The following is a 17,674-nucleotide window of genomic DNA, read 5'->3' on the forward strand; positions in this document are numbered from 1 at the left end:
TTTGTTCGTTCATATCTACATAGCGTATTAAAGAGCCAGTAAGATGAAAATTCTAAGCTTCCTATCGCTGTTTATAAGTCCTGTACATTAGGTTTAAATCCATCCAAAAACATTGTCATTTCTCAGAGATCCCCAAACGGTTCGCGCGGAGCTGTTCAAAAGATTCAATTTCCTTAAACCCCACCTTTCGGTAGCATACTGTGTTCTGATTGGTCAACTAACATAACCAGTTTGGATTGGTTGTTCCACACACACCTCCACGGTAAACGATGCATTAGCATCTGTTTGGGGTGAATTATGTCTTATTCCTCTCATCGCGAAGCAAACAGTAAAATAAAAAACTTGAACAGTCTAGCTGCTTTTTCTTCTGTGTGTGTGTGTATTCAAGCCGCGCGCTTCAGTTTGAATCTGAATAGCGCGTTCAGCGCGGGGGCGTGGTCACATTGGATATAACGAAGGGAGACATGAAAAACAGACATTGCGTTGTTTTCATTTGAATTACTTTATCACAGAATATCTGTTAGCAGCACTTGTTTAGTTTTAAAGTAGACATGTCAAGCTTTCTATAGATATCTCTCTCATGTCTCTTCGTTGAGTATTCACGGAGTTGCACTTCATTTTAATGACGTGTTTGTACATGACGATCAGCACAAACAAAGGCTGCAGACAGCACACATACTGATAAGACGCTAGGGAGAAAACAAACACATAACTTCATAATCATACTTTGCCTTGTGATTCGAAGATGCTCGTTGTTCTAAATAAATTTGGTAATGAACCATCTTTTATGGCCAAACGCTTTGAAAATCCCGCTGTAGTCACCGAGATTAGAAAAGCAGTCATCAGTGAAATGTTGTGAACACAACAAAAGGGATTTGTTGTACTGCTCTGGTATTGTGGTGAAAATGAATTTTAGCCATTGGTTCTTCTGATCTTCATTCTTTGGCAGTGAAAATAAAACAAACGGTCTCCTCGACATGATGCCCTCACACCAAACAGAGCGTCTGTGTGTGTGTGTGTGTGGGGGGGGGGGGGCAGGTCAGAGTTCAGTTTCTCCCAACACGGTAGGTGGAGATTATTATGCAAAGTGCTCCTAGTGACGTACATAGAGATGGGCAAAAGATTTGAAATCTATAACGACTCGTTTCAGCGATTCAGAGTCGACTCCTTACTTTAGAAGCCAATAACTTTATAAATCTTGTACTTTTTTGGTTTAATTATTTGCACATTGTTTACACAGATGGACAGCTACATCATACACTGTAATACAGGTTATTTTTGATTTCCCATCTGTGTGGCTCTTTAAACTCCTGACTTGTATCAAATAGGTTCATATCAGCTCGCTATGGGATTTCGCTAACCCTCCACCTTCCCCAGCACCACCTGTCTAGACCTGCTCGGGGGGTCCTCCTATTTTCCTTGCAGCAGACTGAATTCAAGTCACCATTTCACGTGCATTTCAAATGTATCCTAACTCCAGCCCCAGCAATGTAGCAGATCTAGTCTGCCAAGACCAGGTCTATGCACATTCAATGCTTATTAATAAATGCTGGTAAAATTAATTCCTAGAGTTGACATTATTGAAATATTGTTGACATATATGGTTGTCACCTATAATAGCATACACAAATCATGGTGTAGATTTTATTAACATATGTACATATACAAATTGTACTATGTTATAAACTAACATCTTTATCTACCCAGAGAATATAGGTATGTGGAAAATATATATAATGTCTTGGATAATAAGATACTGCAGTTATTTAAGCCAATTTATTCCAAACTTTGGTGAAGTGATAAATATTGTTTACACTTGTTCCAACATATCCCTCGCTGTTCAGTCAGTTTATAACAAGCTACATGCTTTTATGTTCACTGAAATCATAGCAGAGGAAAAGAAGGTACACACACTCAAGTTAATGCCACACTCCTTCAGCAGAGATTTATACCCAATCATTGTTTGTGTGTTGTCATAGGGTTTGCCACAAGTGCGTCCCAGGCTTCCTAGTATTTCAGCAAATGGCCATCTGCATGTAAACGACCAGCTCTGAGACAGATCAGATCACTCAGCAGTCGCTTTGGTGAGAATATTGCCCAAGTTGAATGGAAACTTCATTTCAGGGCTAATATTAGCCTGGGTCGTTGGAAAATTCCTTCTGAAAGTTCACAAGCTGAGAAAAGGCAAAGCATTTGTTTGGTGTTTTGCTTGACAATATATACAAGATGAGTTTTCGATTTTGTCTTTGGGATATGTATTCAGGAGAAACTTGAAAGGTTCACCCTTGTCCTTTTACATGCTTTCGTGTTTATTTAGTTGAAATAAACACCAGTTATCAGAAACAGGAGATCATTTGATCCTTCTTCGAAAGTCTTTTTAGAAAGCACAAGGCTTATGACATGTTTGTCCACCCCAGAGGAGGTTTCTCACCAAGACTTGACTACTTTTGTTCAGAGACACAATTGACAATGTTTTGAGACTGAACCCAGTTACTCTAGACCTTTAGACCTTCAATATCAAAGACAAAACACTTCAGTGTTTTGGGAAACAGGGTCAGACTTTTGAACTTCGTAGAGAGAGAGAGATCGTGGCTTCATGCCAGAGACACTCTGAGACACTCTAGAGTGTTGATTGTACAGGGACAGAGTGTAATAAAATAATTAGCAAGTGTATGAAGGATAATTTGTTAAGATTTGGTGTAGAAAACACAGTAGGATTGTTGCTGTTGTCAAACGTTTGGATGCTAATACCATTATTAGCCTGCCATCAGCAGTTCCACACTGCAGGATCTGTGTTTGTGTGTATGTGTGTGTGTGTGTGTGTGTGTGTGTGTGTGTGTCATCATTCACCCCCCCTCATGCCGTTCCGAACCTGTTTGACTGACTTTCTTCTGTGGAACACAATAAAGTACCTCAGCGTTTGAAAGGAAATGGGGTCTATGATTTATTTTGTGTTTTGAAGAGAAAATAGTAATACAGGTTTAAATGACATGAGGGTAAGTGGGTTATAGTCTTAATTTCGTCAACGAGTTTTCCCCTGACGAAAACGAGACAATAATAAGGTCATTTAACGATAAATGAGACTAATTGAACAGGCAATATCATTGACGAAAAAAGACGAGACAAAAATGTAGTTAAAAGTCCAAAACCTTTAGCAAAACCTTTTTATTTTTGTTGGAAAAAGTGGAGCAAAAACATTTTAGACTCTTTGCGGTTGCCAGCTATCAAGACCTCAATTCCCCCAATCAGAGCTTTTCTGTTAAACCGATACGTACTCCTCCTAGCTTTTTGCTTGATGCAGTCTGGTAACCATTCACACCTGCTCTCTCTGTAAACACAGACATATAGTACTTTACAAGTAAACTGGAGTTCAGCAATCTCCATTTGAAGTATTCTGCTTAAATGAAAGTGTCATTCAGTCAGTCTGTGTTCTGTCATGAATCTCGACTGTATTGTTTGCGATAATGGTTGCGGATTGTAACGTTACTTGCGCAACCACTGTGCAGCAGTAAGTCTGTTTGCCTTTGTTTTAAAAGAGAAACATTAATGCAATTTGGAATAATTGGAAGTACTATTAGGTATGTCTCTGTTATAATATTCAATAGTAGGTTTTTGTTACGCCATTTTTCATAACGTAGTCAGGGCGAGTGTATATCTGAAGTCTTTGGTGTTTATTTAGCCTCTGATTTATATCCTGTTATGAATATGTACACTAACATTAGATGAGGTAAATAAACCATGCAAATGATTTGATATTCTGTTGATTTGTGCTTACTGGTGTAAGAGCGACTTCTGATGAAATGTAAAAATAAATTGCCTGAATGACAACAATCATTGGAGAAGTTGACAAAATATAATAATAACTAAAAGTTAAATTTGACACAGGACTAAGACTAAATTAAAAAAAGCTGACAAAATGAACACTAATTGGTAAGAATAACTTATGACAGTTTTCTTTTTGGAGTGAACTATACCTTTAATTTTGAAAAAAATAGCTAAAAAATTAAACAATTAGAAAACACATTGTGTATACAGTATGTAAATATTCCTTTATACTCACATGTAAATGTAAAAAATGTACATATATAAAATTTCCATATATGAAATATATGCATATATGAAAATTGACATGAAGTAAAAACATTTATGAAACCTATTGGAAATTGAAACATTTTCATATATTTTATATACATATATCCATGCATATATGTATGTTTATGTATATTTAATACATTTTTGGACATATATGTCATGTATATGTAAATCCATCTTAAAACCCACCAATTCATGTTGATATTATATAAACAAATATGAAAGATAGAATTATATTGAAGTATTGAATTAAAATTGTTTTAATAAAGCTGCATATATAAATAAAATATATATTGTTGACATATGGTTGCCACATGCAAACATGCAATAACATAAAAATCATCATTCAAATTTTACTATAGGGATTTTGTATAGGTGATAAAGTGAAGTCAAGTCACCTTTATTTATATAGTGCTTTTAAAAATTCAGATTGTAAAAACGCAACTGAACAGCATTAAATTTGAAAATAGTGTGTCAGTAGTGCAAAAAGGCAGTTCATCATTGAATTCAGTGATGTCATCATCCAGCTCAGCTCAGTTTAAATAGTATCTGTGCGCACAAGTAGACGAAATCGCTGGAAATTAAGTGTCCCCATAAAGTTTAAGTCTTCATCTACCCAGAGAATATGAAAATGATACATTGCTTTATAGGTCACAGTTAAGGTAGGGGTGTCCAATCTTGGTTCTGGAGGGCGTTTATCTCCAACTTGCCTCTACACACCAGTCTGGAAGTTTTTAGTATGCCTAGTAAGAGCTTGATGAGTTGGTTCAGGTGTGTTTAATTGGGGTTGGAGCTAAACTCTGCAGGACACCCCTGATATAAGGCAATATCTGTATGGAGATCTGTATTGTATTTTATGTATAGTAATGTATATAAAATTTCCGTTTGGGCATTTAGACAAATTGAAAATATATGTGTAAATATTGTTTTGTACATAAACGGCTTACATTTTTAAAATAGGAATGATTTGCATCTTCACTGACATCTAAACAACTCTTATTACTTCTTAGGTAAATCTCACCTGGCAATAGTCCATCGGGTTAACAACGAAGGAGAAGGCGACCCATTCTATGAAGTGCTTGGCATTGTCACCCTGGAGGACGTCATTGAAGAAATCATCAAGTCTGAAATCCTGGATGAGACAGACTTATATAGTATGTGTCATGAAAGTCTTGTGTTTTCTTTGTAAAGCAGTTTAAATAGTACATAGTAAAATTAAGTACAATAACAGGAGCATGGATTTTGTCCTCTATCTATTGACGTACGTATGAATACATTGTTAAAATACCTTGCAATGTCTCTTGCTGTGGAATCGTTTTATATAGTACAACTTCAACGGATTGTTTTAGCTTTCACTTCTAACTGGCTTAACATTACAAAAACTTTTTTAGGTGTCATTGTAAATATACATGTACAAGGCAAGGCATTTTACACAGCATTGAACTTTCTTCCCGTCATCCCATTTTTCCGACAGCCGATAACAAAACAAAAAAGAAAATCACCCATCGAGAGAGGAAGCAGGATTTCTCGGCTTTCAAGCACATGGACAATGAAATGAAGGTTAAAATATCACCTCAGCTTCTACTGGCTACTCTGCGTTTCCTAGCAACAGGCAAGTGTACTGCATTGCTGCTTGATTTACCCCAGTGTGTCCTGTGACTGTAGTCTGGAGGGGCTGCTCACAGCAGAGGAGGAGCTTGGCCACTGGGTTTTGGTGAAAGTCGTGCAATGATGTTGATGTGTTTATTTATTTTTTTGGCATTTAAAGAGGAGCAGCTTGTTTGGGTTAGAGTATACATTAATACATTTCAGCAAGGAGCTAAGAGAAAGAATTAATAACATATTTAACACTGGCAAAAGAGATTTCTCTATCACTTTTTTGTGTTTCTTTAAGAAAGGAAAAAAAAAAGAATTTAGTCTACAAGCCACACTGCTTTGACATATATATATATACATATATATATATATATATATATATATATATATACATATATATATATATATATATATATATATATATATATATATATATATATATATACATACATACATATATCAATCAATCAATCAATCACCTTTATTTATATAGTGCTTTAAACAAAATACATTGCGTCAAAGCACTGAACAACATTCATTTGGAAAACAGTGTCTCAATAATGCAAAATGATAGTTAAAATATATATATATATATATATATATATATATATATATATATATATATATATATATATATATATATATATATATATATATATATATATATTGCCAGGTTGTGGAAACAATTTGATTAAACATGACATATAATATTAGGTATATAACACACATACAAAAGATCAGATTTTTTAAAATGTTTTTCAAAGAAGTCTCATCTGCTCGCCAAAGGCTGCATTTATACAGCCGAAATACAGTAAAAATAGTTACACTAAAATTTTTTATTTCCGAACTAGATTAAAAAGTTTGTGGACAAACTTAAGTTGGTTTGAAAAAGCCTAGCTAGAAAGTTAGAAAAAGTTTTAAAAGCTTGCAGTCTGAAAGTTGTCTGAACGTTAAAGTTTGAATGTTTTCAAGGCAATATACAGTCTATCAGCAAAATAAAAATAAAAAAAAATATATATATAGGTAACATGTTTTAGCATGATTAGCATGTTACTGGCATGTTTCTAGCATGATTAGCATGTTGTTAGCATAATTAGAACATTACCTGCATGTTGCTAGCATGATTAGCATGTTACTAGCACAGTGTTAGCCTTTTTAGTATGTTTAACAAGTTGCTTGCATGTTTCTAGTATGATTAGCATGCTACTAGCATGATTAGCAAGTTACTAGCATATCACATGCTAATTAAGCTAAAACCAGTTGATACAGTAAAAAAAAACAGCTAAGACCTGCATGGCCTGCTAAAAAAGTGGCCAAAAACACTTTAAAACCATCTTGGGGTACCAGCCAAAGCAGTCAATCAGCTTACGCTGGTTTAAGCCTATTTTTTGTTTGTTTTTTTTATTTTATTTATTTATTTTTTTCAGTAGGGAGTTGTTAAGCTTTGCTATAGCAATAGACAGCTTAAATACACCATAAGTCTTATTGTATAAAAGTTTTCCCCCCTCAATGAAAGTATATGGAATTTTAGGAGGTTTTGATAGTCTGGTTTACGAAAACCATTAGCCAGATCATTTAGAAAAGATAATGCAACCCAACCCTTTTTGAAGCCAACTTAATTAAAATACTGTTTTCTATATTGTAAAATACAATTTATACCTCCGAAGCAAAGCTGCATCTTCAGCAGCCGTTACTCCAGTCTTACTCCAGTGTCACACGATCCTTCAGAAATCATTCTAATATGTAATGTGTTGCTTATTAAACTTTTATTACCATCTGCTTGTTAAGTCATGAGGTAAGAAATATTGGTTTTGGACCCAAGCCTCTGATTGTTTCACTTGAGAATTCTATCTCATCAGCCATTGTTTATTCATCTTACACATTTAAGCTAAGCATGTAAAAATATGTATATTTGTACCATTATAAATGTATATTAGCCCAATTTTTTGCTGATGGAGCATTCGCCCTAACAAGCGGGTTATCAGGGTTGATGCTGCTTAATTTTTTTTTTTTTTTTTTTTTTTTTTCATGATTTTACATTTACATTTAATGAATAGAATGTTTAGAAAATACATTTTTATTTGAAAATAGAAAAAAAAATCTAAACGTCTTTACTGTCACTTTTGGTCAATTTAATGCATTTTCTTTCCATTTAATGTCACTTTTGAATTACTAAATAAAATTATTATTTTTTTAATATATCTTACTGGCATTTGAATGCTAGTATTTATAAAATAAATGAATATTACATGTAAACAGTAAAAATATGTGGCAGCATTCTTTGTAAATCTCAGCACTTCAATGTTCTTTTTTTTTTTCTCTGATTCTCTCTCACTACCAAATGTTGTTTCATAGTGTCTCTTAAAAACTTTTTATTTTTAAAATAAAATTCTCAAATATATTTAAAGTAAATAAAATGATTTCCCTGCAGTTCATTTAATTGTTTTCAGAATGATTTAACTGTTCAAAAGTGACAGTAAAGCCATTTATTATGTGACAGCAGATTTCTATTTCGAATAAATTCTATCTTTACGACTTTTGTCATCAAAGAATCAAAAAAATCTAAAAATATTTCCACAAAAATATGAAGCAGCACGACTGTTTTCATCATTGACAAAAATGTTTTAACTGTGTTAACTAAATGCAACTTTGCAGAGCATAAGCAAAAACCTATGAGTGGTAATGTACATTATGTTTTTGTATAATTGCTGATTCTTGCAGAACTGTTCAGGCATTTGGCACAACCTCCTACAAGTCCCTTTGCTTTATTGTTGATCAAACCGCTGTTAAAAAGTCCCAAGGGTGGTTGTGTATAATAGAGATAATGCCAAACATTTTCTGACTGGTGTTCCCCTTTAAACCTAATGCCAGGATTTGGAGAGAAATTTGCTGTTGTGGCTTACGCTAATCATTGATTAACAAATACAATACCTACAATACTACAATCGCGTTCCCTGTTCAAGGAGGCACCAGCTGCCAGTTTACACAGATACTGTAAACAGAACAATGTTACAATAAGTTATTTAGCAAAAGACCATCATAAAGGACAACTATTACATATATGAAAATTAAATATTCAGAGAAACTTTCCTCCACACATTTGAAAGCGTTAACTAGAATAACAGAAAAAGAATTAGCTTTACCCAAGGTTTACTTATGTACCGTGAGATGTTTTGAAACCTGAAAATGTGATTTTACCTTTACCCATGGTTTAGAATGGCCCTGAGTTAAAAATTTTAAGTGCAAAACCCACAGGAACAGTAAGATGATGATCATGCCATGTCTACTTTTGCTTTACAGAAGTAGAAGCATTTAGTCCAAGCCAGATGTCTGAAAAGATCCTTCTACGTCTCCTCAAGCACCCCAACGTCATCCAGGAGCTCAAATATAATGAGAAGAATAAGAAGGCCATCGAACATTACCTCTTCCACCGCAACAAGCCCGTGGACCATTTCATCCTCATTCTGCAGGTCAGCTTGGTTGTTTGGTCCAGGGTTGCAGAAGGCATAGAGAGAAGGGATTGAGGTTATTAGCCTAGAGCAAGCTGGGATTTTAGCAAGTATTCAACACGCACAGTATGAAAAGTTTCAACTAATGTACCTATGTGAAAGAAGAATATTGTAGTGAGTATTGTTAAAGACCGCCATGCCTCTGAAACTAATCCTTCAGTATTGATAGTATCTACTTGAAGTGGCTTAAAAAAACAGTTCCTAGCTATACTGAGTGTCTGATTTTCAGTGTGATCTGTTCTCTAAGGGGAAGGTGGAGGTGGAGGCGGGGAAGGAGGGAATGAAGTTTGAAGCTGGGGCTTTCTCCTCGTATGGGATGATGGCTCTCACCGCTACTCCAGGTAAGCACAACTAAAGCCAAATGTCTTCCATTTTATTGGCTGAATACCAATTTGAATACTTATACTAAGAATGAAAAGTATATACTCAAACGTCAAACTTTACATCACCCAAAGATTCAAGTGGTTTTATGGTGGTTTTAAAAGAATAGTTCACGCAAAAATAAAAAAGGCCATCCGAGATGTAGATGAGTTTGTTTCTTCATGGGACCAAAGTTGGAGAATTTAGCATTACATCACTTGCTCAGCAGTGAATGGGTGCCGTCAGAACGATAGTCTGAACAGCTGATAAAAACATTACAATTCCACACAACTCCAGACCGTCAGTTGTGCCAGTCCAACATGTCTTGTGAAGTGAAAAGCTGCAAGTTTTCTCATTCTGACGACACCCATTCACCACTACAGAGGATCAACTGGTGAGCAACAAACTTATCCACATCTTGAGTACATTTTCAGCTAATTTTGATTTTGGGGTGAACTGTTCCTTTAAGGAATAATACTGCAATGCAAAATTGTCTTGATACCGCAGCATACACCCACATACCCTGCAATAGTGCAGAAGGTTGTGGGCTGTATTAGTCCAAAAAGTATGCGGGGATGCATACTTTGAAGATCCACAGGAAGCGGAGCCTCATTCTGGCACCTTTGACATACTGTTTTCAATCTACCATGATTTGAAACTCACTAATCCCAGTCAGACATTTTTGTATGAAGACTGTGTTTCAGACACTATATCAGAATAAATCAGAAATTCAGAAGAGTCTGAAAAGGTCTCTTTCCAGAGGTCAAATGGCAAGAGAATTTGTCTGTCATTGTTTTTTTGTTTTTTTTTTAAGTACTGATTCTGTAATATTTTAATGACAGGCTAAATGATGTTAAAATAGTACATTGGTGGCAGAAGAAATCTGTGAAATGATCAAGATTCTGCTATAATCGTATTTCACAGTACACATATTTGTGCAGCTGTCAGTTTGCAGGATTGCTTTATGTTTTTACATATGAGAGCAATACAGAGTGGGATGTGTCTTATGTTAAAATGCTTTTTTTTATGTGATGTGACAAGATGGATGGATGGAACTGTTATTTTTGTAAATCATAATAAACAGTTATTTTGCCAACTACTATAGTTTAGTTGACTCCATATAGTCAAGCATACTTCCACTGATATGCAGCATTTGTCTATCAGATGTGACCCATCTTGTGCATTTTATAATGCTACTGTTTTAGTTTTATAACTGTTTTAGTCATTTTGTAAGCAAGATGTTTATGGACTGATGCCAGCATTATAATTCATTTGATATGAATAATAACAGCTTTTGGTTTTGGTTTTGGTTAATAAAAAAATAAAATGAAGCGACTTTAACACATACACACACAAACACAAACACAAACACACACACACACACACACATTGTCACGATATACAATTATTCCAGTGGTCCTGTGACTGGTGAATTTTGCTTATATAAATCATGGTTCATTCACTATTATATTCTTCTACTTTATATTTTATTGATCCAACTGAACATAAAAAGTACATAAAAGTTTTTTTGGGGAAAGCATGCACCATCTCAACGAATTATGTTGAACAGTTTTAGATCCGTCAGAGATTTGTAGGAGTTGTGTACCATGTGTTAGAAGTTTAGGGGAGTAGCACAGAACATAGGGGACCTCTGGTGGTGACAAAATAGGCCTGCATTAATACTTGAAGTACTTCGTTATAAGGAAAGGAGAATCGTTTTTTTCAGAATAAAATAAGTGTTTTTTTGTGATTTTCTCCACTCCTTGATCTTTCAGTCCTGTTCCCTTTAGTTCCACCTTTCAGTCACCTTGTAGTTTTGTTTCCAACCTTCTTGTGATGCTTTTCTCTTCCTCCTCCTCTTTATTCTTCTCTGTAGTTCCTCTCTCCCTGTCTCGTACCTTTGTGGTCAGTAGGGCCCAGTCTGTTGCTGGATCTCCAGGTACAGTTAAACCAACATACTTGACAAGTCATGGTATCCTTGTTACGGCCTAAATTCAGTTTTGGATGCTTTTTGTCCAGTTAATATCAGAATCATTTTTGACTAATCAAACTATGGAAAGGTCAGACATCTGTCTGTGACTCATTCTAAATCATGCCGTTTGTTACAGTAAACCCACAGAATCCCTCCCACACATTTTTACTTCACAGGCCTCCTAGAGTAAAGGGCGACAGCAGGGCCATACGCACACACACACGCACAAGCACACACATACTGTTCCCTGCTCTCACATACCTCATGCTGACTGCCAGCATGTCGGGTTCAGAGTCGGGCCCCTTCAGGCCAGCATTGGAGCCTTGAACTAAAGACGTGGTGGCTCCCTCACTCCACTCACACATCCAAACACGGATTACATACATTCCAACCAAATTGTGGAATTAACACACCCCTGCTGTTGAAACCTTTGTGTGTGTATACCTGTGTGTGTGTGTGTGTGTGTGTTCATGTGTTAGAGCAAGAAAGAAAGAGTAAATGTATGTTATGCAGTGCGAAAGTGTGCATATTTCAGTGTCTGTTAGCTGGTGTAAGTGTGGGCGAGGGAGGAGAATGTTTGTATGTGTGTGCTGTTGTAAATGTCCCCGCTCTTTATGAAGTGGAAAACATAAGCTGTGTTTAATTAAAATCAGGCCAGTTTTCACTTTGAAAGCTCTTGGGCTTTTTGTGATACTCTTGCCAGCGGCAACACTTTACATACATGAAACACCCCTTCATAAAAGGCTGTTACAAGCTATCATAAAATAATAATATACCATGTGTCTCTATAAAGTTGGATTTGAGTGACTTGTCACTAAACGATTTTACAAATATGGACTGCTGTTCACATGTTTTGGGTCAGTAATATATTTTTATGTTTTTGAAAGAAGTACTGTTGTTGAATATTATTCGTTTAAAATATCTCATTTGTATGTGAATATATTTTAAGATGCTGGTTTGTCGATGAAGAAACATTTCTTATTATCAATGCTGAATGCAGGATGAAGGATTTTTGTGCATGTGTAACATTATAAATGATCAATTAAGTGCATATGTGCTGAATAGAAGTATTTCTTTCTTAAAAAAAAAGACAGCCAAACTTTTAGACAAAATAGTTTACTTTTAAACAGGTTTGAAACATACACCTGTTGTGTGATAGGTCAGACAAACAGATAGTCCCGCCCCCAACTCACGCCATTGGTTGAGCAATTGTTTGTACACCAGGCTGGTCAAACAACAAATCAGATAATTAATATTCATGAGCAAGGCTGATAAGTTTTACAGTGTTCCCCCCTCCCTTTTGAGATTATTTCTGCACCCCTGATTGTATGCGTTTGTATGTTTTTTCATGATTAAAAAAATAATGATGCTGTCCTTTTTCCTGTGCAGAAAACAAATCGCCCCCTCGGCCATTTGGAATGAACCATTCTGACTCGTTAAATCGTAGCGAGCGGATTGAAGCCATCACACCGTCACTTGGCAGCAGTAACCACCAGCTCAATGCCTTCTTGCAGATATATGTGCCGGACTATTCGGTCAGAGCTTTGTCAGACGTACAGTATATTAAGGTAAACAGAACCCACACACTCACTTGCAAGTTTCTGTACATTTGCTTGTCATTACAACCAAGACACCCAAAACAAAATCTGTGTAATTCTTCAGAAGCCATTTTTGATACCATTGTGGTGCCCCTTGTGGGGCTCGGGGGCTCAAAGTGTGGCCTACTGGCTGTGGCTCAGTGGCAAACATGGACTGGGGCTAAGTCGTCATAGTTGGGTAAACATCTGTAGCAGTGAATGGAAACTACAACAAATATTATTTTTATGACCACATTGGTCAGCAGAGAGAGATTCGCTGCCACTCCCTCAGCCAATGTATTAGAAACTCATTACCCTTCAAATTGCACAAATTTAAATTGTGAATTGAAAACGCAAAAACGGCCATATGTTGCAATAAATGTGCTCGCATGTGGTGGTTTTTCAGGCGGTGCGAAAAAGGAATAATTCGCAAAACTACAATGGAAATGGATTTTTTTTGTTTTTAGAATTAACAGGTCACATGCCGTACGTAAAAAGTAATATGATCATTCCTCAATGTGCTATAATTTCGTAGAAACATTTCAAATGTGGCTGCTCTCAAGTATAAGAGGCTTTCCCTGCCATTAATGCTTAGACTATTAACACTGCACGTCTGCAGCACGTTACAGCTCCGAAATGGCCACAGGAGCTGATCGCGGCCTCTATAGTTAATGCTCGTGTGACCTGTCGCGCCACGGCATGTCCCAAAAGCTGTTCTCCGCACTGCTTCAGTCAAGATAAACACATACACCTCCTTCATTTAAATATAATTGCTAGTCTAGCCAAAACCCTGTCAAAATCCCAAAATTCCCAGTTGAATAGGTAAAAAAAAATTTTTAGTCGCATAACATTGGTTAATTGAAACACCGTCATTTTGTAATACTTTTTTATCGTCATTTATAAAATATTGCCAAAGTTTTTTGCTAATTTATAATGGAATCGCGCCTAGTGATACAATCCATGGAGGTCAATCCATAAATGAGACAAAATTTCAAGATAAAAGTTCTACTAAACAATGAAAAATTGTTAAAAACAGTTTATTCACCTCGTTTTGATTATTTACTTTTATCTTTACCCATTTGTTGTTTCGTTACCCACTTTTCTGTGTCTTATTGACAGGTAACGCGCCAGCAGTATCAGAACGCCGTCATGGCATCACGCATGGACAAGACGCCACAGTCCTCAGAGAGCGAGTACACCAAAATCGAAATGACTTTGACAGAGCTCCATGACGGAGTGACCGATGAAACCGCCACTCTGTTCAACCAGACACAGAACTGCGTGGCCCACAACAAGACGAACCACACAGGCCACAGCGAGGGGACAATCTAGCCCTCAGTGGGGTGGTGGAGCGAAGCAGATAGCAGAACCCTGGAGTTGCTCACCACCCCTAACCTCTGTAATCTGGTAGTGCAGTACTACCACGGCCTGAGCTTGGGTTGGGTTGACCCAAGGCGAAATGGGACAGTCCAGTGACCCGATCCAGTCCCATTCATTCAGATAAACCACAGCGTTTATGTCCCCCAGACCAAAGAGTTTGGAGGATGGACGGTTTTTCTCCAGCTACACTCAAACTGCCCCGTGATGTTCACCAACACAAAAAGAAATACTCCAGGCAGATGCTGTAATAGGGTAAATCAAAGACTGTTCCATATACTGCTTTGAAGGAAACCGTGAACCGTGAATCAAGAGTATTCTACTCACATATTTATTTATTTTGTATGCGTTTGTACATACATGCATGTCTGAGGATATAATTGTCGGCACATTGCAAACACCTGTCTGTAAATTGTGCATGTGTATGTGTGTGCCTCTATGAGTGTCACTGATATCATGCACATGCTATATATACAGTACAGACCAAACGTTTGGACACACCTTCTCTTTCAAAGAGTTTTCTTTATTTTCATGACTATGAAAATTGTAGATTCACACTGAAGGCCTCAAAACTATGAATTAACACATGTGGAATTATATACAATACAAAAAAGTGTGAAACAAAATGGTCTTCCAACAGTCTTGAAGGAGTTCCCTGAGAGATGCTTAGCACTTGTTGGCCCTTTTGCCTTCTGTGTGCGGTCCAGCTCACCCCTAAACCATCTCGATTGGGTTCAGGTCCGGTGACTGTGGAGGCCAGGTCATCTCTCCTTCTTGGTCAAATAGCCCTTGATGCCTTCAGTCGGGCCCATTACAATTTTCATAGTCATGAAAATAAAGAAAACTCTTTGAATGAGAAGGTGTGTCCAAACTTTTGGTCTGCACTGTACATCACTGTATATGTACCGGTGAGGGTCTTTTACATGTATATTTCAGAAATGATTATTTTTATTGTTCTAAATCTGGTATATCCCACCGTACCTTTTACACCTTTTTAAAAAATGAATTGTTATATTGCCTTTAAAAAAAAATCATATTAATTTTTAACAAGTGCAATGAACACACATTTTATTTAAAAGATGATTTATCATGATTACTGTATTGTAAATTATAGGTCTATTTGTATGCATTTATTGTATCGCATTTGTATATTTGTTCCGAGACATTTTGCATTCACTTCAAAGGAGGAACAGGTCCTATTTGTCTGCTTTAAAGTGTTAGTTCTATCAGAGGCACAATAACTTGACATTTAAAGCTGAAGGAAGTCTTATTTAAATGAAACCATAGACCTGTCAGGACTTTATGCAAGGGAGAATCAATATGCATTTATGCGATTCCTAACTGAATCCAGGCAGTAACAAAGTGAGTCTTTACCACGTCATTAAAACAACTACTACATTAAATTGTTGTACCCATCATACATCTGTAAGAAAGGTGCCATAGTGTTAAAATGGCTGTACTTGTGTGTATTACCTTTATGTATATAATGTTGACTTTATTTATATGAACACTGGAAACTCCTGCTATGCATACATCGGTATTTAGAAGTATACACATTGTATTATGTACACACGTACATAATAGTTCACTTAAAATGAACATTTGCTGAAAATGTACTCACGCTCAGGCCATCCAAGATGTAAATGAGTTTGTTTCTTCGTGGAAACAGAGTTGGAGAAATTTACCAATGGATCCTCTGCAGTGAATGGGTGCCGTCAGAATGAGAGTCCAAACAGCTGATAAAAACATCATTATAATCCTCAAGAAATACACAAGTCCAGTACATCAGTTAACATCTTGGGAAGCGAAAAACTGCAATATTATTATGTCCTATATATTGCTTTATGCAGTGAAAGTTTTTATTGTGTGTGTCTGAGTCAGAAGAGAAATATGCATAGATCAAGCACAGTGTCCATGTGTGTTTTTTTTTTTTTTTTTTTTTATGTAGGTGGATTTTCGATGGGGGTGAATTTTATTGGAGGTAGCAATATTATGCATTATGCATTATAAGTAAAAAACTAAAAATAAAAAACTAAAACAAAACTTTAAACTTTAATTTTTTTGTAACAAAAAATGTCATTTTCAGACATTAATTGATGGACTGGATTATTGTGATGTTTTTAGCAAATGTTTGGACTCTCATTCTGACGGCACCCATTCACTACAGAGGATCCATTGGTGAGCAAGCGATGTAATGCTACATTTCTCCAAATATGTTCTCATGAAGAAATGAACTCATCTTGGATGGCCTGAGGGTGACAACATTTTCAGCATTTTTTTTTTTTTTTTTTTGGTTAACTATTCATTTACTGATGAACCACTTACATTTTCTCCCATGGCACATTATTATTATTATTATTATTATTATTATTATTATTTGTATTTGTTTTGAAATCCCTTTTTATCAGAGACCCGAACTGCCTATCACCAAACCTCACACATCTTGTTCCTATAACCATCCCTGTATGTTGTTATAGGTGGCAGCTGCATGAGCCTCTTTCTACAATGTTAGACTTTGTGGTAAATCTGATTCAGGCAGCTTTTAAGACTTTGCCCTAGATGTTCTCATGTGTTCAAATGGTTATTTACAGTAATGCACGACTTGCATTATTTATACATGGGTCACTACCACAGACAGCCACTGCTTGGCACTATGGTCTAACAATTTAGCCAAACTAAACCTCGACAAGGTTGTAATCTTCAAACCGATGCGCTCTTTATACCAAAGATTTTACTTAAGAAGTGAGATCAGAGATTGTTGGGCTTTATTTAGTAAATTAAAGCCAATATTGATTATTTTTTTCCCAGACAGATGCTCTTATGGGGTTAAATAAAGGTTCTGGCTTTTTTTCTAATTTTCTTTGTTAATGAATTGTAGCTACTCTGTAACTAAAATGTAAACCCTAGGGGAGGAAGACAGTTCTAGAAAGTGCTATTAAACATTCATCAGTTTCACTTTGGTACTGTGTTCTTTATGCTTGTTCTTTCATTTACAGTTTATTTGAAGAAATCCTAGCTGCAAACAGTGTGTTCTAACTACAGATGGAAACCAGGATATTTTGGTTGTCACATCACACTGCTAATTCTGTCCATTATTTAATTTATATATCTGCATTTTAAACATCTAAACATCAATTATATTTTGCTTTGTTACGACAGATGATCTTTCAGGACTGGTTAAGATTGTGCAA

General features: G+C 36.1%; 1 protein-coding gene across 1 annotated transcript in view; it reads left to right on the forward strand.

The window, feature by feature from the left end:
* LOC128015820 (metal transporter CNNM2-like) overlaps positions 1-17,443 on the forward strand; it is a 33,000-nt gene extending 15,557 nt beyond the window's left edge. Inside the window, exons 2-7 of the mRNA XM_052600006.1 lie at positions 5,103-5,246; positions 5,567-5,704; positions 8,989-9,158; positions 9,445-9,538; positions 12,919-13,097; positions 14,226-17,443. Of these exons, the coding sequence (XP_052455966.1) occupies positions 5,103-5,246; positions 5,567-5,704; positions 8,989-9,158; positions 9,445-9,538; positions 12,919-13,097; positions 14,226-14,438 (938 nt within the window). The 3' untranslated portion in view covers positions 14,439-17,443. The remainder of the gene's footprint in view (positions 1-5,102; positions 5,247-5,566; positions 5,705-8,988; positions 9,159-9,444; positions 9,539-12,918; positions 13,098-14,225) is intronic.
* Positions 17,444-17,674: the final 231 nt, after the last annotated feature.

Source organism: Carassius gibelio, chromosome A1 (assembly GCF_023724105.1).
Source record: "Carassius gibelio isolate Cgi1373 ecotype wild population from Czech Republic chromosome A1, carGib1.2-hapl.c, whole genome shotgun sequence".
Taxonomy (NCBI): domain Eukaryota; kingdom Metazoa; phylum Chordata; class Actinopteri; order Cypriniformes; family Cyprinidae; genus Carassius; species Carassius gibelio.